At 39.3% G+C, this 20,410-nt stretch overlaps 1 protein-coding gene across 9 annotated transcripts in view; it reads right to left on the bottom strand.

Annotated features, from left to right (window-relative positions):
• The window catches only part of CDK15 (cyclin dependent kinase 15), a 94,534-nt gene that overhangs the window by 39,569 nt on the left and 34,555 nt on the right, over window positions 1-20,410 (bottom strand). For all 9 annotated transcript variants that reach the window (XR_012517653.1, XR_012517652.1, XR_012517654.1 and 6 more), the window contains exons 9-10: window positions 10,601-10,694; window positions 5,327-5,390 (exon numbers count right to left, since the gene is read on the bottom strand). Coding sequence is in view for 4 of the 9 variants with exons in the window: in XM_074399260.1 (XP_074255361.1) it covers window positions 5,327-5,390; window positions 10,601-10,694 (158 nt within the window). In the remaining 5 variants the exon portion in view is untranslated. The remainder of the gene's footprint in view (window positions 1-5,326; window positions 5,391-10,600; window positions 10,695-20,410) is intronic.

Here is a 20,410-nt window from a genome sequence, read left to right on the forward strand (position 1 = left end):
GCAAGTGTACTGAAAAGCAACTGGGCATCCCTTGGCCTGTCACTTTACAGTACATCTGATTCTGGTCCCTGCAGGGCTTTTAGTACCGCTTTCCTGCCTTTTGATTTTCATTACGTTCTTCTAGTGGAAAGACTTCCCACGTGCAGTGTTCTTTCCTGGGACTAAAAGAACCAGGATAATCCCGGATGCTTCCCTGCGGCTGAGCTCATGTCACAAATCAGGCATGATTTTCAGCAGATATTTCTTTAAAAGTTTGAAGGCCTCTGTGGACTCTATTCCCTTCTCTATGGGAACAAGCATCAAAGAGACAGGAATAAAATGCTTTGCACGCACATCAGGAACTAATTGCCAATTTGGCAAATGCATTGACTAATGTCATGCACTGTTATTTCTAAATCCTCTCCTGTCCTTGACCCCCAGTATCTAGATGTAAACTTGGAACCATTAGTGGAGAAGGATAAAGTCTTCTGGTGCCTCAAATGGAATTGAGAGGGATTTAAACTCAGTGCTTTTGAGTGTGGTGAAATGAACCCAGCAGTACATTAATGCTAGGATTTGAGCTCACACAGCATGAGCGCTTTCAAAAACCGTGTTTAAGGAAGCAAACAGAGCTATGACAGACCCTTTCAGTGGAGCAAAAGGAGTTGGATGAAACAATCAGTGACACATTAGAAACCACAACTGGGCTGCAATCATGTAGGCAGGAAAAGAAAGTTTCTCTTTATCGCAGGATCTTTGCATTTAATGAGATGGCGACTGGACAACCTCCAGAGGAGTAAGGCCTCCGTTTACTTTAGTTGAGAAATGTCTAAATATTTAGTTGATTCTCTTAAAAGCCCTACACGATTCTGTAGCAAACTGGTCTCTAACGGATGATCTTATCAGCTCTATTACCATTGGAACATCTATTTAAAGGGAATTTGAAAGAAGAAAAATCAGAAAATATTATTAAAAGTACAAATGTTAATTTTTGTCTCTGGAAGGTAACTATTTTGAATACCCTTCAGATACTTAGTTAGGACCAATATCTTTCCAGTGACTACTTTCTCTTAATTGGTTCTAAATTGAGAGAACCCTCAATGGGGCTCCCAGTTGGGCTCCCTCAAATTGTACTGGCTGAATTCAAAGTTTGGGGGTGCTTATGACTACTTTGAATGAAATAGAAAGAAATGGGACTCTCATCCAGAATGGTGTTCTCTGCTTCTTGTATATTCTTCATTTCTATTGGTTCTGATGGTGAAACCCACACTGTAAGGTTTGGCATAGCCACTGCCCAGTGCTTTAGTCTCCAAAGGGGAGTGTTGGCTCCTGAGTGCATTTTCGTGGGAGTGGTAGGGGGAGATAAGAAGGCTAAAAGAACTTTGTAAAAAGGTCTATAGGGGTTCACCATTGGAATGCCTAGTACTGTCTTCTATTAGCAGATTTTAGCCAAGACCAGCATTCAGTTTGCTCTAAGTTTCTGGGCTCTTCAGCACCACAACTCCTGTCCATTCCAGCTACAGCATCCATTGGGGCTTCACACTCTTCCCGACTTTCTGATAGCAGAATCCCGTCCAGCTTGCTTTTCTTTATTATAGCTTCCTGTGGAGTAGTATTAAGGCTCACCAAACTCTCTTCCCTCCCCCACAGCAGGAGGCCCTCGAAGCCCCGTCCTGCCAGCTTGATTAATGTGTCTTGGCTAATTGTGTGAAAGACGGCAGCCCTTTAGCAAGTGTGACCAGTTTATTGTTCAACCAATCACGGACGCCTCAGTTAGCATGTGAAAAGGGGGTGTGCTGCTGGAGGAGGGTGAGTGTTTTGGCGGCTGAGTCAAAGGAGGAGCATTTTGGGGGGTCACAGAGCAACACCCACTTCTTTGAGGGGATGTTACTATGCTCTACTAAACCTGTAAACCTCTTACTCAAAGCACTTTTTTCTCCTCCCTCTTTTTTCAAGACTTTTTTTTTTCCCATGGTGCAAGCAGGCAAGACACCGGGTACTCTGCAGATGGAGTTCACGTTCCAGGGTTTTTAATATTTCACTTTTATATTTCTGTTAGAGAATGATCCTGCTGAGAGTCTGGGAATCCATGCTCGTCAGAACCCCCTCACTGACACTTGGATATATTGCTCTGAAAGCTATCCCAGGAGAAAAGATTAAACAAAAAAAGCGCCTACTTTTCAAAGCCTACTTTTCAATCTGCCCACATCAAAATAAGACAACTGGCCCTTTGAAGTGGAGGACACAGAGTTCTCAGCCAGCTTGCTTAAAATGGGGAGTAGGGGAGACAGAAAGGGAGGAAGGAAGGAAGGAAAAGAAGGAGAGAAACAAAAAAGGAAGGAAAGGAGGGAGGGAAAGAGAGAGAGAAGGAAGGGAGAGGGAGGAAGGGAGCGAGGGAAGGTAGGAAGGAAGGAAGGGAGGGAGGGAAGTGAATGAAAGAAGGGAGGGAGAGAGGAAGGAAGGAAAGGAAGAGCAAGTTTCCAAAATTATACAACCCTCTTACCTTGTCCAGATTTAATCAGGGACTAGAATCTGAATTAATGGCTACAAAATTTACAACCCTGCTCCTCAAAGCTCCGAGAGCACAGTTAACTGTCAGAGAAACCTGTCTGGCTGGGTCAGCATCAGGAGACTTTTTAAAAGCTGTGCAAATGGAAACGTTGCTAAAGGTGTCCAGATGAGGCCTAGAATTGGTGGCATGAGTGTAGATGGACACTGATGGTTCCCTCAAGTTCCCGAGAATTGGACTCCCTCAAAATTGTACTGACCGATTTAAAGTCTGGGGGCTCCTAGGACTACTTAGAATGAAAAGAAAAGGAATGGGAAGCTCATTCAGAATGCTGCTGACACAGTGCTCATCTGGGACACTTTTCTGGCTCCCAGCTTGTCTTCTGCTCCCCTTAATAATTGGCGTTCAAGTGTGTAGAGGTGACGCAGCTCAGGGATAAGGATGGGTAGGGTGTGGCTCAAAAGGAACTTACTGACTCACGTAAAGAGATGTTCCTGAAACACAGATGTTGAAGACCCTTTTGAAACACAGTCCTTAAGATTGAGTTATTGATAGTACTGACCCCATGCACAAGATAGGCTGGACTTTTAAGAGTTCCAAATCCAGGTTTAGACATCTTGGCTAAGGCTAAGATTCCAACTCCCTTTGTTTTATAAGCTCAGCCTGGCCCACAGCTACAACTCCCCAAGTCATGGAAGCAGGGCTCACAAATGAGCACCCCAGCAACAAAGAGACCTGGTGACAGAGTGTGGATGAATGAATCCAAACCCAAACACCAGAGATCCGAGAGAGCACCCTCTCCCTCTGGGTAGTCCCAGTGCATGGCGCAGCACCTGGCAGATAGTAGGTGCTTGAAAATCTTTGACTTATTTGAATTAAATTGAAAACGTACAAGAAAAAGAATCGATTATGAGCCCCATGGATTTGGGCCTGGAGAATTTTCTTCTAACATTAAAAAATTGCATGTTGTTTTGAAACAACAGAAAATTGAAAAAAATGCAACATATTTTCTCTGTTTTGTTGGAAACTAGTTATCTTATTAAGCACACAATCTGGCAGGGAAGCACTTTGGCCAGGTTTCTATGATTATTGCTCTCACCAAGACATTTTGTATTAAGGATCGCTGTTGTTTGCCTGGACCAACTTGAAACCAAATGTCTGAAGTTTGGGGGAGCAGCATATGCCCACCACAGTAGCTTTGTGTTGGCATCATCCAAATTGTTTCCTATAATCCATCTGTGACTCTACACTTCTGCTGGCATCCTCAGTTAGGAAGCTGAGGGAAAAGAGAACAGAGTGGACAGGGAGAAGTGCAGGCAGGGTAGGAAAAGGTGAGACCCAAGTTTTCCTGGAAACCATGGCAACTGGAGATAGGAGCAATTTGCAGGCTGGACCATGGCTCTACAAGAAGCTTGTTCTTTTTTCTCTGTCTCACACCAATGGTAACAGGTGCTATTCCAAGCCCTGTGACCAGAGAGTGGCATTGTTCTCAGATGCTAAACTCTAGCAAAATGGTTAGAAATCATAAACCATTTGCAAATGATCTTAAGGCCTTTTAGCAATGGATATGGCCATTCACAAAGCAGCTGAAAGGACTTTACAGTTAGTCTTTAGCTTGCTGTAGGGCTTCCATAATCCTTATGGTTCAAGATGCCTAATCCCTATGGATAGCTGTTTGAAAAAAAGTATTGGATGCTGAAGAAAAGAAGAAAAAAAGTCCCTAGCTCCCTATGTCTTCTATCGTCTTCTTTAATCACATTTAAACTCTAGCTACAATTTCTTGCTCTCATGAAACCCTTTTAGGATAATATCATTCTAAATTTAGTAAGGACAACAGGCTGGGTGTGGAAGCTGAAGCAGGTGGATCACCCGAGGTCAGGAGTTCGAGACTAGCCTGGCTGACATAGTGAAACCCCATCTCTACTAAAAATACAAAAAATTAGTTGGGCATAGTGGCAGGTGCTCGCAGGGCTGAGGCAGAAGAATTGCTTGAATCCAGGAGGCAGAGGCTGCAGTGAGTCAAGATCCCGCAGAAAATCTAGTTTGGAGCATATCCACCCTAATCTTGTCCTTATCTGTACCTATCTACCTTCCCTTTCATCCTGCCAGTGAGAGCTCAGCTTTGGCATAGTCTTTATTTGTTTCTCCAGCTTCTAATGTGATCCTTCATTCTGCAGTTCAGTGTCTGTCTCCTCCCTTCTGTCTCAACCTCCTTGAGGTGAGTAACCTGATTCCTCTGATGTGGCCTTGGGACAACTTCTCAAAGAATTCCCCCATGGATGACTTCTAAATTCATCCCAGAAGCCAGTCTTGAAAGACCAAATGTGTGAGAGAAAATGACCAAGTATCAGGTTTAGAGGCAATGAATGAACCCTTAGTAAATATAACCTAGAGACAGCTTACCTGGCATGTCCTAGGCCTAATGAGCCTCTACCTCTATTCTGTTGTATTAGCTTTCTTTTTAAATGTATGAAATTCAACAATCTAATCAATAAACTTATGACAATCAGGGGCACAAAGGTGAGCCATCTTTTGAGTTGTTCTTTTGAGCCGTTGGGTATTTGACAATGGATGTGGAATCTGCAGTAATAGTCATTTCAAATTCTATTCCGTTTGCTGCTTGTGTTTTATAGAGCTGGGGGACTGCTCTAACATCAACTACTATTTCAGTGTCTTCCTCAAACAAAGATTAATCAGGGTATATACTATACGAATGCAGAAATTCAAGACCCATCTGTTCTGCGAGGTTCATAATATAAGAACACCCTGTTAACATGGCCAGTGCTCTCCTTAACACTACTAATTCTCAGAGCCTTCAGAAGCTCAGATCAATATTACCTGGATTGTAGTTGGGTAGCTTGGAGACTCCCGGCCAAGTGTCCTCTGTAGGGACTCCCAACACCTATATAGAGCCAAACGAAGAAAAAGAAAGGTGAGGGGGAGACGGGGATGGAGGAGGTATGGAGACATGCAGGACAGATCAGGGAAGAACAGGGAAGAGTCAGATATCTGTCCCATTGCACAAGACCAGCTGATGTATATGAGAAAGAAACTTTAGTGTTTCCAACATTTGTGGTTTCTTGGACAAAACTTTAATACATTTCTATGGTCCCAGGCCTGCCTTCTTACTGACTCACTTGTTCTGAGGCAGATCCTACAGCCTTGCTTAAAGTCATGTTCTCATTACTAAACATTTGCTGCATGATCATCATTCATTAGGACACCATGTTGGGAGTCAGGAATATAAAGAAGCAGAAGTGACGGTCTCTTTGCCTTATATTAGATGACCATATGCATATTGACAGGAGACACTTGGCAGCTTAAATTATGCCTCAGTGTGGGTATTCAGCTGTTCCCTGATGTGCTCAAATTAAAAAGGATTCAGATTACTGACCTTCAGGCAATGGAATGTTGGCTAAAGGTGACCCCAAAACTAACTCTAGTCCTTTCTATCACATTCATCTCATCTGCTTGTTTTCTTGTGACCAGCAGCTTGGAATATGGTATTTGGTTTCTCACTGATGGATTGTCATGGGAAGAACATCACTTGAAAAAGAGCTGTCCCTATGCTTGGATTACCAATTTAAAGCTCTAGTTTTTAGTTAAGATTTATGAAAATAAAGTCTTTTGGAGTACAAAGCCAAAACAGCTTAGACTTTGGATGGAGCTATCACCATGAGTTCCCCTGTAGGCATTACCTTACTATTCTTTTAAAATAATCATAAAAGTCCATAGGCAGTTATATATGGGAGCCAGAGTAACATTGCTTTTGTAAAATATTAGTAAAACACTAGTAGTTTTCATTATACTACTATATCTTTTCTTAGAAGCATATCTCACTATAACTCTTTTTAGAAACACCTCTTACAGAAAGAGCCTAGCAAATCCATCTGTAAAATGCTGGTTATAGATACTGGTGCAATTATTATGGGAGGAAGTCAACTGCCCAACAACGACTGAATATAATCAATGAAGAATTCAGACTCTTAATATCTATCAGCTTGTTGACTAGGACTCTGGCTGAGAGGTATACTTTTTGGAGTCTGTAAAGCTTGTCTTCAAACAAAAGACACTGAAGTGCTATTTTCCCTCATATAATTAAAAAATCATGCCACCCAGTAAAATCTTCCTTCTTTGATCCATTCCCTAAACAAACTGAAAAGCGACAGAGAGGATTATAGGCTTTTCCTATCAACCACTCTGAGCCCGAGGGAACACTAAGAATCCCGGAATCCATTTTGAAAAACCAACTGGACTAATTCTTCTTTTGTGGGAGAGGGCCAGGGGATGGGAAGCTAATTCTTCTTTTTTAACCTACTGTCTTATGTATTTGCACAGATGCATGTGTAAACAAGTGGGTGTGAGTCACATGTACTTATACATCCTTCATTGGCTGGCAAAGTGCAATGAAAAGAAAGCAAAGATAATGAAGAGAAAACAATACAGGAAATACATAACAACCACTATCATGTTTTCTCTAAGGTGAAAGTTACCAGACTGTTGGTTACTTTGTGTGATGTTTAAAGCCAACAAAATGGATACTAAAAAAAAAATTTTTAATCTTATATTCAAAGCTTGAAGTTTGAGATTTTAAAAGTTTAAACAAAAATTCAACATACTTTATTTGGAAATTTGATCTCAGTTTCTGTTTGAAAGTTATTGAATTCTTTTTCACTTGAGAAAATTACTAAATCTCTCCTTCACTGTCTGGGAAACTGAAAACCAAAAATTGTTGTTTCACTCCCTCCCTGAAGGCTCTTAAGAGGCAGCCAGTGAGTGCTATGTTTCAAACCACAGTGGTCTGAAGGGGCTGTTTATCTGCCTTTGTTGGAATGGAAACTAAAAGCATTTTGATTAATGGATTCAAAGTTTGCATAGTTTATTCTGATTTTAGAACTAAATCCAGGATTTTTTTTTGTGTGTGAAAAACACTTATTGAAAGAATTAGTTTTTAAAATTGATCAGAAAGTGGTGACAGTTATTATTGAAGTAAATACACACACACAAAGGCATTTCAGAAAAAAAGTAAAATAAAGATTCAGGAATTCTCAATGTGTTTTTATTCCTAAGAGTGAGATCTCAGGATAAATAGAACAAATTATGGTTAGAGGTTGGGAGATTTAGAATGGACCCATTGCTTTCAAAGATGCACTTCCAACAACAAATATTGCGGATTCTGAAGTAGCTTTCCTATATTCATCTGTGTAGGCTATGTTTAGTAAAACACAAATTCAGGAACTATTCATAATCTGTTTAATTTTCTAACCTGCTTACAGGAAACAAATGTGAAAATAGACAAATGGGAATAAATCAAAGTAAAAAGTGTCTTCACAGCAAAGGAAACAATCAACAGAATGAAGAGGCAACCTATGATTGAAGAAAATATTTGCATGCCATACATTTGAGAAGGGGTTAATATCAAAAATATATAAGGAACTCAATAGCAAGAAAACAACCCCATTAAAAAGTAGGCAAAGGCTTTGTCATGGTTTAAATGTTTGTGTTCTCTTCAAAAGTCATGTTGAAACTTTATCCCCAATGCAACAGTAGTAAGAGGTGGGGCCTTCAGCGGGAGATTAGGACACAAGGACAGAGATTAATGCCCTTATAAAGGAGCTGGGGAGAATTGGCCAGGCCCTTTTGCTCTTCTGCCCTTCCACCATGTAAGAACACAGCATGCATCAGCCCTCTGGAGCATACAGCGACAAGGCACTATCTTGGAGACCAGGTCTTTCACTGGACATTGAGCCCGTCACCTGTCAGTGCCTTGATCTTGGACTTTCCAGTCTCTAGAACAGTGAAAAATAAATTTCTGGGGTTTTTGTCTGTTTATTTTTTTGAGATGGAGTCTTGCTGTGTTGCTCAGACTGGAGTGCAGTGGCAAGATCTTGGCTCACTGCAACCTCCGCCTCCTGGGTTCAAGCAATTCTCCTGTCTCAGCCTCCCGAGTAGCTGGGACTACAGGCACATGCCACCACACTCGGCTAATTTTTGCATTTTTAGTAGAGACAGGATTTCACCATATTGGTCAGACTGGTTTAGAATTCCTGACCTCAAGTGATCCACCTGCCTCAGCCTCCCGAAGTGCTGGGATTACAGGCATGATCCATGATGGCTGGCCAATTTCTGTTCTTTATAAAATATCCACCTTAAGGTATTTTGTTACAGTAGCGGGAATGACCTAAGCACCTCTGTATACATTTCTTAAAAGAAGACCTACAAATGGCCAAGAGGTATATGAAAAAATGCTCAATGTCATTAATCATCAGACAAATGCAGGTGAGGGCCATGGTGAGATATCACCTCACAACTATTATAAAAAAGACGAAAGAGGTGTTGGCAAGAATGTGGAGAAAAGGGTACATGTGCATACTGATGGTGAGCAAGTAAATTACTACAGCCATTATGGAAGACGGTATGGAGGTTCCTCAAAAAATTAAAACTGGAACTACCATATGATCCAGCAATCCCAACATGGGACATGTATCCAAAGAAATGAAATTAGTATGTTATCTACAGACCCATGTTCATTGGATACAGTTTTGTTATTGCATCTGTAGTTTCTTGCTCTGTGGACAAAACGAGAAAGTCATCAAGTTCAGCAGCTGTGTTGTCATTTACACCCCTATATCTCAAGCAGGTTAGAAAATTATTATTTTTTCTCTTTCTAGTACAGTGTCTGGCCCATTATGAGTCCTAAAGAGTCATCAGGACTTGAGAAGGATCTTGCTCACTTTATTCAATAATTTCTAAGTGCTGGGCTAACTGCACACTAAAGAACCGTAAAATAATTCCTTTTTAAATTTTGTCATCATTCAAAGATAGTATGTCATATTTTAAAATTTTATTTTAAATTTGTATTTATTATCATTATTAGAGATGGGGGTCTCACTACGTTGCTCAAACTTCTGGGATCAAAGGATCCTCCTGCCTCAGTCTCCCAAGCAGTAGGGACTATAGGCACATACGACTATGCCTAACTGTATGTTGTATTTTAAAAATCAGTTTATAAGGCTGGGTGCGGTGGCTCACACCTGTAATCCCAGCACTTTGGGAGGCTGAGGTGGGCTGATCATGAGGTCAGGAGATTGAAACCAGCCTGACCAACATGGTGAAACCCCATCTCTGCTAAAAATACAAAGTTAGCCGGGCATGGTGGTGCATGCCTGTAATCCCAGCTATTTGGGAGGCTGAAGTAGGAGAATCGCTTGAACCCAGGAGGCAGAGGATGCAGTGAGACAAGATCGTGCCATTGTACTCCAGCCTGGGCAACAAGAGTGAAACTCTGTCTTAAGAAAAATGGAGCCGCACATACACACAGTCACACACACACACACACAAAGGCACCTTGGCACTTTAGGAACTTGGTGTGGATAAGCATGATAAACGGTACACTTCTCTCATACTAAGAGGGAAAGCCTCTGTTCTGTCAGGGTTCTATGAAAATTTTGTGTCTTTTTTTTTTTGAAACATTATGTTTCTCTGTTGCCCAGCCTGGAGTACAGTGGCACAGTCACAGCTACCAGCAGACTTGGCCTCCCTGGGCTCAAGCAATCCTCCCATCTCAGCCTCCTGAGTAGCTGGGACTAAGGTGTGCACCACACAGCCCACTCATTTTTGATGTTTTTGTAGAGATGGAGTTTCGCCATGTTGCCCAGGCTGGTCTCAAACTCCTGGGCTCAAGCAATCCCAAAGTACTGGGATTACAGGCATGAGCCACTGCATCCAGTTAAAAATTTTGTGTTTTATTTTCAGTTGACAAAGATCCAGGGCCAAATATATGGTAGCATTAGAACTGGAGGTAGGGGCGTGTCTGAGTAGTAATGGCAGAAATTGCCCTGGGAGGTTAAGATAATAATAACGAGGGTAAGCAGGAGACCTGAATGTCATTCAGTGAGCTGGATTCATGGGCTACTATGGGACAACAGGGAGTTTCCTGACCAAGGATTCCCAGGGTGCTTATGCCTGTGGCAATTGCGACAGTTTCTACATTTGTCATATATGGCTTAATATCTCAAAGCAGATAAACTGCTTCATTTGTCTGCAAGGCAACTTTGGTTCAAAACTTAAAATGCAGATATTTCATTTTCTTTAAAAGAATTCTTCTCTTACCTCCCAGATCTTCTCCAGCTGTTCAAGGATGTTGGAAACTCCAGGAAACAAAGGTTGACCCTGGAACATTTCAATAAAGATGCAGCCTGCACCCCTAGCAAAGGAAACAAGAGTAAACCGACACTTTCAAAGAAATCATACAAGTGAAACTGAACTACTAGAATTTCTCCTCCCAAGACATATTTTTAGGGAGGGTTAAATAGGGACCACATGATATTAAAAGTCTTGGGCCAAAAAAAAGTCCCTATGTCAAACAAAAATAAGAACAGCTTACAGCTTTTTGTTAAAATGGAACCTAATGAGCAGCAGTTAGGAAAGCAGTATAGTTAGCAAACATTGTAGATCATTCAAGCTCATTAGTCATCTATTTTAGGAGAAGAAGGGAAAGTACTGTATCCTCAAATTTCATTTCATCCCTACTTTTCATTAAGTCTAAGATGCTATCATTGTAAGAAGCATCATTAATTTTTTGCTATTAAGAAAAAAAAGCAAGTTAAACTGTGACATGATCAGAATGTTAATTTTATACTTATTGAAATGGCTGTTATACATTTAATTAAATATAGATTATTTTCTCATATAGCATGCTTGCATATGAAAAAAAAGAAACATCAAGCAAAATAAATTGGTTTAGGTATTCCTAAAACTTTTTCACATTCAGCATTTGACTCAGACTCTTTGATGTCTACATTTACCCATGTATCATCCTCTATATTAAGCATTTGATGATGCAGCATTTCTTAAAATAATCCAAAAAATAACTGAGTCATTGGTCCTGGGCTCCTAAGCTGGACTTGTTGTTATGTAGTGTTAGCTTACTTTTGACTCCTGCTTAAAGAATGTTGCTAAACATGTCTGATTCATTCCTTCTCCACAACCATTTATTTGGTTCCTAGGAGTTTTAAAAAAAAAAGCATTTTTGTTTGCAGAGTTTTCTTCCAAGTCACTTACCGCCATTCTGCAAGTTGGTTGGTTGGTTTGTTTAGGTGGAGTCTTACTCTGTTGCCCAGGCTGGAGTGCAGTGGTGTAATCTCGGCTCACGGCAACCTTCATCTCCCAGGTTTAAGCAATTCTCCTGCCTCAGCCTACCAAGTAGCTGCCATTACAGGCACCTACCACTGTGCCTAGCTAATTTTTGTATTTTTAGTAGAAATGGGGTTTCACCATCTTGGCCAGACTGGTCTTGAACTCTTGACCTCAAGCAATCCACCCACCGAGGCCTCCCAAAGTGCTGGAATTACAGGTGTGTAATTCCACCATGACTGGCTGTTCTGTAAATTTTGATGCTGGCTCATTTGATGTTCACACATGTGCAATTCTAACTACTCTCACAACTGTAGCCTGACTGACTTCTACTGTTAGATGCTACTGATTATGAGGTGCATCCTAATTTAACAGGAAATATTAATCTTTAAATAGATTAAACAGTGAAATGTAAATTCTCTTTCATACGTTGTCAAACTGAAGGATAATTACAGAGGGACAGGAAGGAATCAAGGTTTATTTTGCTAATAATACATATTTTTATTCTCATAAGTCTTCTGTGTTAAGAGTGGTTTAGGTGACTGATTACAGAGACTATCCCCATGGTCCCATACTTCTCTCTCTCTCTTTTTTTCTTACTGCAAACCTCTTTCACTATACCACATAATTTTGCAAACTCCCTTAATCATTTTGCCATTTTTGTGTGGCATGATAGAGAAGGAAATTTAAGTAAAACATTTCATCATAGATAACAATATAATTAAAAAATTATCATAAAGTTTATTTTAAAATATGGTTTTAATATTATTTATATGTTTATTACATATGATATGTGTTTATTACATATTTTTACTTTTTCCATCTGACTGCAGATATATGCTCTTTTTTTTTTTTTTTTTTTTTTTTTTAAATACAGATGGGGTTTCGCCATATTGCCCAGGCTGGTCTCAAAATTCTGGGCTCAAGCAGTCCACCTTCCTAGGCCTCCCCAAATGCTAGGATTACAGATGTGAGCCACTGTGCCTGGCCTGACATACACTGTTTAGATTACTTTTCATTGATTATGTAGGAGAAAGCAGATTTCTTGACAATCAAGTTTAAAATTGCTTTGTGTCTGGTTTGGGAACAGAATACATATTAAAACAAAGATTGAAATTACTTTGTATCTAATCATGTAAAAATAGACAAAAACTCTTTTCATAATCTAATATTTGGTTTTAACCTAACTGACTGGCTTGTTCTTAGAGTTTGGTTTAAAAAACTGTTATCAGACTGAGCTTTGCAAAGAGGTTTTTCCTCCACCAAACAACAGGTTGTTTTTATTACCTTTTTAAAAAATTATTTTTATTTTTTTGAGACAAGGTCTCACTTTCACCCAGGCCAGAGTATTGTGGCACGATCTCGGCTCACTGAAACCTCCACCCCCCAGGTTCAAGCAATTTTCCTGCCTCAGCCTCTGAGTAACTGGGATTACATCAGTTACTGGGATTATAGACATGTACCACCATGCCTGGCTAATTTTTGCATTATTAGTAGAGACAGGGCTTCAGCACATTGGCCAGGCTGGTCTCAAACTCCTGGCCTCAAGTGATCCACCTGCCTCAGCCTCCCAAAGTGCTGGGGGTTATAGGAGTGAGCCACCACACCTGGCCTTATTGCCGATTTTTAAAAAGTCAATTTGGATATAACAGCCCCATTTTATTCTTTTTCTTTTTTCTTTTCTAATATTATTTATAGAGATGGGATCTCACTATGTTGCCCAAGCTGATCTTGAACTCCTGGGCTAAAGTAATCATTCTGTCTTGGCCTCCCAAAGTTCTGGGATTACAGGTGTGTGCCACCACGTGCCTGGACTATTTTTTCCTTTCCACTGATTTTTGCTGTATGAGAAACATCTTGATATGTGCTACAAGAACTGAGAAACTGAGTCAGTGGACACCACCAAATGGTTTCCACCTGCCCCTGTGACTTCTCCACATGCCCTTCTTGAAAGGCCTCAGACCATTTTGTCTTGAAGTGAAAATAAATACGTGTCTGTGTATATAAAACATATACATAATCAGCTTATTACTTGGTTATAAAATAGAAGTGGAATTGTATTGGCTTTTAAAAACATGAACTAACCCTCTATCCAGTTCCCAAACACCTCCCAGAAACCCCAGAAACTCACAAACCACTAGAAGGATTGAAAGCATTTTAAACAAGGCTCAGAAAATGCCATTCCTAGGTTTAAACCTGTAGTTCATTTTCTTTTCTCCTGCAAAAGGCTTCCGTTGCCTAGAAGCAGCTTGTTGCCTCTTCATGGTGTCTTTTCATACTTAGGGCTGTAGGGAACCAACTGTTGCACTATTCTTTAGAGCCCTTTATCTTCTATGCCACTAAAACGGCATGCAAAGTTATGTAAAATACATTGGCAAAAATTAGAGCATTCAGGCCATTATGTAAGTACTATGAAGTAACACAAGAGATTTGTGTTCCAGAGATAAAAGCTAATATTTGGTTATATGGTTGAAATTCTTCATCTGCATTTTGGGGAAGGTTGAAACCATCCTTATCTAATAAATCAAAGGTTACTCGTTTATACACACACCCACATACACACACCCACACACACACTATATATATATATATATATATGATAAAAGCAGAATATATATATATGTGTGTGTGTATGTATGTATATATATATATATATATATATATACAGTGTGTGTGTGTGTGTGTGTGCGTGCGTGTATGCATTTGTGCATGTCTTTAGAACACTTACAAGACAGACAAAATTCTTAAATCAATTTTAGTACCTGGACTATCCCTAGGCACTGTAAATATCAGTGCACTGATAACAAAATAAGTCCACACCATTTGAAAAGTGACAGATCTGTTCTAAGTATAAGCATTGTTCTTTAAAAACTATGCAGTTTATCTTATTTTTTCATTTCTGTTCAGAACTGTTTTTTAAAAATTTGCTTCTTACCCTTAAGAATACAGGTCATATGGCTATTATCTGTTTTGCCCACCCTAGACTAGTCTTAAAGCAAACATTTTAAATATTCTGAACATTCAGGTCCAGATGGGGAACCAGTTTCTATCTCCTTTTATTTTTCTGTTTTGTTCTTAAATCTTCATTCCTGGGGCTCTTCTTACCCTACATATCTTTAAGCTTCTTGAGGATTGCTGCTCTGTGGAGATACCCTTGGGGCAGCCCGTTAGATGAAGGGAACTTCAGAGGAAAGACCCGGTGACATCAAACATTAAATCCTTCCAGAAGGGAGAGATGCGCTGGGTCATTTTATTGTTCCAACTGTGGTTCTTCAGTCAAGTTACAGGAAACTGCTTACATGTTTTCCCCTTTTTCTGGTTCTCTTCCTACCTTTTCTCTATTCTGAGCATGAACAAATTCTTCCGTAAGAGGGGAAAAGATTCCTTAGATTCCTTAGGCAATCCCTGGAGAAAAAAATACCATCTCAGGAGTTTTAGGCTTTTTGGAGGTACAAGGAGCATATCAAAATGTTGTTGGGAGAAATGAATCAGTATTTCATTTTTTACTTGAAGTTAATCCAGAACAGCGTAATATATGGCAGTGACATGACATTCTCACTTGCTTTTCTCTATACCACTCTTTTTATATTTGGAAGTTTGCAGTGAGAAATGTGACAGTAAAGGATCTGTTAGGCAGAGACAACTTTCTTTAGTCCTAAAACCAGCAGCTGCCTGAAACTCATACTGAATAGAGGACCTTGTGTACTGAAATAAACGCCTCTTGAAAACTCAGTGTCCTACGACATGGATGAACCTTGAAAACGTTACGCTAAGCAAAACAAGCTGGACACAGAGGTATTGTATAATTCCACTTACATCAGGTCCTAAGAATAGTCAAATTTGTAAAGATAAAAAGCAGAATAGTGGTTACCAGGGCTAAGGAGGGTGGGGGGTAATGGGAAATTCTTGTTTGATAGTTGCAGAGTTTGAGTTTGGGATGTCGAAAAGTTCTGCAGATGGACAGTGGTGATGGGGACACAACAGTGTGAATATACTGAATGTCACTGAATGATAAACCTGAAAGTCGCTATAAATGGTAAATTTTATGTGTGTTTTAACACAATACAAAAAAGTAAAAAACCACAACCATTTAATAAACCTAAAATGTTGCATTTTTCTTACTCAAGTCCCTAATGGAATCTTTTAAGATCTGAAAAGATAGCAGAAAGAGAGAGAAGAAAAGATGTTGGAAGATGAGAGAATACTGGATGAGAGAATATTGGCTGGGAGCATTGGGAATAACCAACATGTCCTACTTGCAAGTTTTCCATAATTAACTAGAGCTCCTGTTTATTTGCTCTGCCCCCCTACTGACACTGCTACCACCAGGCCCCATTGTGAAGGAGAGGCTCTGCACTACGTGTTATAACTTAAGACAAAGGCGCTACTGCTCACCCAGTGTCCTCTGTCTCCTACAAAGGCATTCACTTTGGACCCTATGGGGTTGCATGGCCTAGCAGAATAGGGTTATTTTTCTTTCTTTTTCATTCTTTGTCAACTGGAAATATTCTCCCTTCTCATTTCCTCTCTTGTCACTCTGAAATGAAAAAGAAAAAAATGGGAGGACAGGGATCTCAGTGTGAACACCCAAGGTCTCGCAATTACTTTGAGGGTAAACAAATACAGTAAACTCAATGGAAGACGCATATTGTTCTATTTCTACAGTACATTTTTAGTCTTACCAGGCGAACAACTATCAAATGGAATGAATAAGAGTAATAATAATTTTAACTTATAATTGCATTTTTATATTGCAAGTGTCATTGTTGCTCATGGTTAAATTCATGAAACACTTATCAATGGAATAACATACATTTCTGTATATGCAGTAAAAAGGTAAGAGATATAGGTTGGGGCTAAAGTTATTGTGGTTTTGCCATTGCTTTCAATGGCAAAAATCATAATTACTTTTGCATCAACCTACTACATAGTTTAAGGGTGACTTAAAGAACAGTAGATGAGCTGAAGAAATTACCCAGAATGCAACACAGAAAGTTAAGGAAATGAAAATTATGATGGAGAGAAGAGAAATGGATAATAGAAGAATATGGTCTAACGGTCTTTCATTGAAGCTCTGGAGAGAGAGAATACAATAGAGTCAATATTCAAAAAGAAAATGGCTGATGAAAGACATGAATTCATAAGTGAAAGAAGCACCAGATATCCCAAGGTAAGTAAAAAGAAATCCACGCTAGACACCTCCTAGAGAAAACTGCATAATTACAAAGGCAAAGAAAAAAGTCTTTAAAACATCCAGAGAAAATGAGATCACCTGCAAAAGGAAGATAATAAGACTAAAAGCAAACTCCTCAACAGCAACAATGGAAGACAAAGCAAGGGAATGACATCTTCAAAGTTCTGAGAGAAAATAACTGTCAGTCTAGAATCACATCCCCAGCAAAACTACCTTTCAATAATTAGGGTTTATCTTCTAAAAACAAAAACAGAGAATTTGCCACCAGCCGGCCTACACACAAAAGAACTCTAAAAGATGTATTTGAGAAGAAATAAAAATTATAAAAGTGATAACTAAAGTGCATAAATAAATAATGAACAGTTTTAAATTTATTTGAACTTAATGAAAATAGCTTCAAAGCATATAAAGCAAAAGTGGATAGAATTCTGACAAATCAACAATATAGTGAATGATTTCAGTGCACCTTTCATTGGTAGGTTAAAAAGACAAAAATGATATAAAGATTTGGATAACAATTAGCAACCTTGAATTTTTGAACACATGTAAAAACTGGTACTCAACAATTTGGGGGATACACATTCTTCTCAAATGCACATGAAGTAATTACAAACACTGATCACATATTAGACTAGTGTGTCTTTCACTATCTTTGATGAAACAGGAAGGTTTTCACAATTTGGAGGCAACTTTTAATCTTGAAATAATTTCAAACTTATAGAAAACGTGCAGCAGTATAAAGGACTCTCTTAGATCCTCCAAACAAGTTCATTGCCAATATTTTGCCACTTTTGTTTCATTATTTTATCTATCTGTCTGTCTGTCTATCATCTATCTATCTGTCTGTCTATATCTTTTCTGAAGCATTAGGGAGTTAATTGTAGATATCATGACTCTTCATCTCTAAATAATTATGTTGGTATTTTGTGAGAACCAAAGTATCTTCTTACATAACAGCAGTACAAGTATCAAAATCAGGAAATGTAACATTCGTCCAATACCCCTATCTAATCCACAGTCCCTACTGAAATTTCACCTAATGTCTTTAGAGCACTGTCTCCCCCAAGATCCAATCTAGGACCATGGATTGCATTTAGTTGGCATGTTTCTGGAGTCTCCTTTGATCTGGAACAGTTCCTCAGTCTTCACCTTTTAAAATCTTGACACTTCTAATGAGTACAGGCCAGTTACTCTGTAGAATGTCCCTTTAACTAGGTTTATCTGATACATCCTCATGATTAGATTCTGAGTATGCTTTCCTCCCCAACAGAAATCCCATATAAATGATATTATATCCTTCTCAGTGCATCATATGAGGAGACACATGATGCCAGTCAGTCCCATTATCCATAATATTAACTTTAATCAGTTGGGCAAGATGTTGTCTGCCAAGTTTCTCTGCTATAAAGTTACTATTTTTTTCCTCTGTGATTAACAAGTAATTTGTGAAGAGGTACTCTGAGACTATGTAAATATCTTATTCCTCATCAAACTTTCCCCCTCTACTTTAGCATGAATTATTCTTGTTTCAACCAAATACTACTATACTGGTTATACAATAGTCATTTTCTAACTGTCATTTTCAATCCAGTTATTAGTTGGCATTCTTATGTCAGGAGAAGCTTTCTTCCTTTCTTTTTTTTCTTTCCTTTTTTTTTTTTTTTTTTGAGACAGATTCTCACTCTGTTGCCCAGGCAGGTTGTAGTGTACTGGAGCGATCCCAGCTCCTCAGCTCACTGCAACCTCCTAAGAAGCTGGGATTGCAGGCATGCACCACCATGCCCAACTAATATTTTTTATTTGTAGTAGAGATGGTGTTTTGACATGTTGGCCAAGGTGGTCTCGAATTCCTGGCCTCAAGTGATCCACCCGCTTCTGCCTCCCAAAGTGCTGGGTTTAGAGGTGTGAGCCACTGCATCCAGTGAGCTTCCTCTCTTATCTAGCTAGCTAGCTGGGCAGCTAACTATCTTATTGTATTCAATGGATTATAATCCATTACTCTCATTATTTACTTTGATGCTCAAATTGTCCCAGATTTGGCCAGCAGAAGCCTCTTCAAGTTGCTTCCCACGTCCTTTTGACATATTCCTATTATTTTATGATGACTTTGTAAGGAAATTTTTCAGCCCAACAAGATGCTCCAGGCTCATTGTGTACATTTCCTGCCCCACCTTTAGAATCAGCCATTTCTTCAAAGAATCCAAGTTGCTTTTAACAGAAAACAATATTAAGATATCAAGGTCTGGGTGGTAGACCAACATTTATGTAAAATACAATAATACGTTTCTTTTAAAATGTATACTATATCTGGCAGCTGGGCATGGTGGCTCACGCCTGTAATCCCAGCACATTGGGAGGCCGAGGTGGGTAGATTACAAGGTCAGGTATTTCAGACCAGCCTGGCCAAAATGATGAAACCGTGTCTCTACTAAAAATACAAAAATTAGCTGGGTGCAGTGGTGCATACCTGTAACACCAGCTACTCCATCCTGGGTGACAGAGCAAGACTCTGTCTCAGGGAAAAAAAAAAAAAAATACACACACACACACACACACACACACACACACACACACACACACACTATATCTGGCATTATTAAATGCAAATTCTTTCTGAGGAAACACACCTCATTCAGGTCCTCAAAGAAATCTCACAAATAAAATTCCAAGGCAAACTAGCAGATCACTGTCAAACACAACAACATGCATGGAAAAAAAAAGATATCATATGCAAGAACCAAAAGAAACAATAAACAATGAAACAGACTTATAAGAACCTTTGTTTTATGTCAGACCTTTGAGAGAAAGTTATAAAACTTTACTAAAAGTCATAAAAAACAACAATAGAGCAATATGCCATGTTAAAAAAATTGGAGGACAGCCGGGCACGGTGGCTCACGCCTGTAATCTCAGCACATTGTGAGGCCAAGGCGGGTAGATCACCTGAGGTTGGGAGTTTGAGACCAACCTGACTAAAAACACAAAATTAGCCGGGCTTGGTGGCATATGCCTGTAATCTAGCTACTTGGGAGGCTGAGGCAGGAGAATCACTTGAACCCAGGAGGTGGAGGTTGAAGTGAGCTGAGATTGAGCCATGGCGCTCCAGCTTGGACAACAAATGAAACTCCATCTCAAAAAAAAAAAAAATTGGAGGATACTACTGTATTATAAAGATGTAAATTATCTATAAATTGTTCTATAATTGCTAATGGAATTCCAATGAAAATCCCAGAAGGATTTTTCATGAAACTTGAAACATTAAATCTAAAATTTCTATGAAAAATCAGAAGAGAAACACAGCCAAAACACTCTCGAAGAATATAAGGTCAGTAATATTATAATAAGGTTGGGAGACTTGGCCTATAAGATATCAAGTGTTATTGCAGAGCTACAGACATTAATAGTGTGGCACTGGTACAAAAACAGACACATTGGCAGAACAGAGAGCCCAGAAACAGACCTATATATTATGAAAATTTGATATAAAAGAGATTTGGCATGGCACATCACTGAAGAAATTGGTGTGAAACAACTGTTTAGCAAATACAAGTCAATTTCAATATATTAAAAATTTAAAGCGAAAGAAGAAAAGA

Source organism: Saimiri boliviensis, chromosome 5 (genome assembly GCF_048565385.1).
Source record: "Saimiri boliviensis isolate mSaiBol1 chromosome 5, mSaiBol1.pri, whole genome shotgun sequence".
Classification (NCBI taxonomy): domain Eukaryota; kingdom Metazoa; phylum Chordata; class Mammalia; order Primates; family Cebidae; genus Saimiri; species Saimiri boliviensis.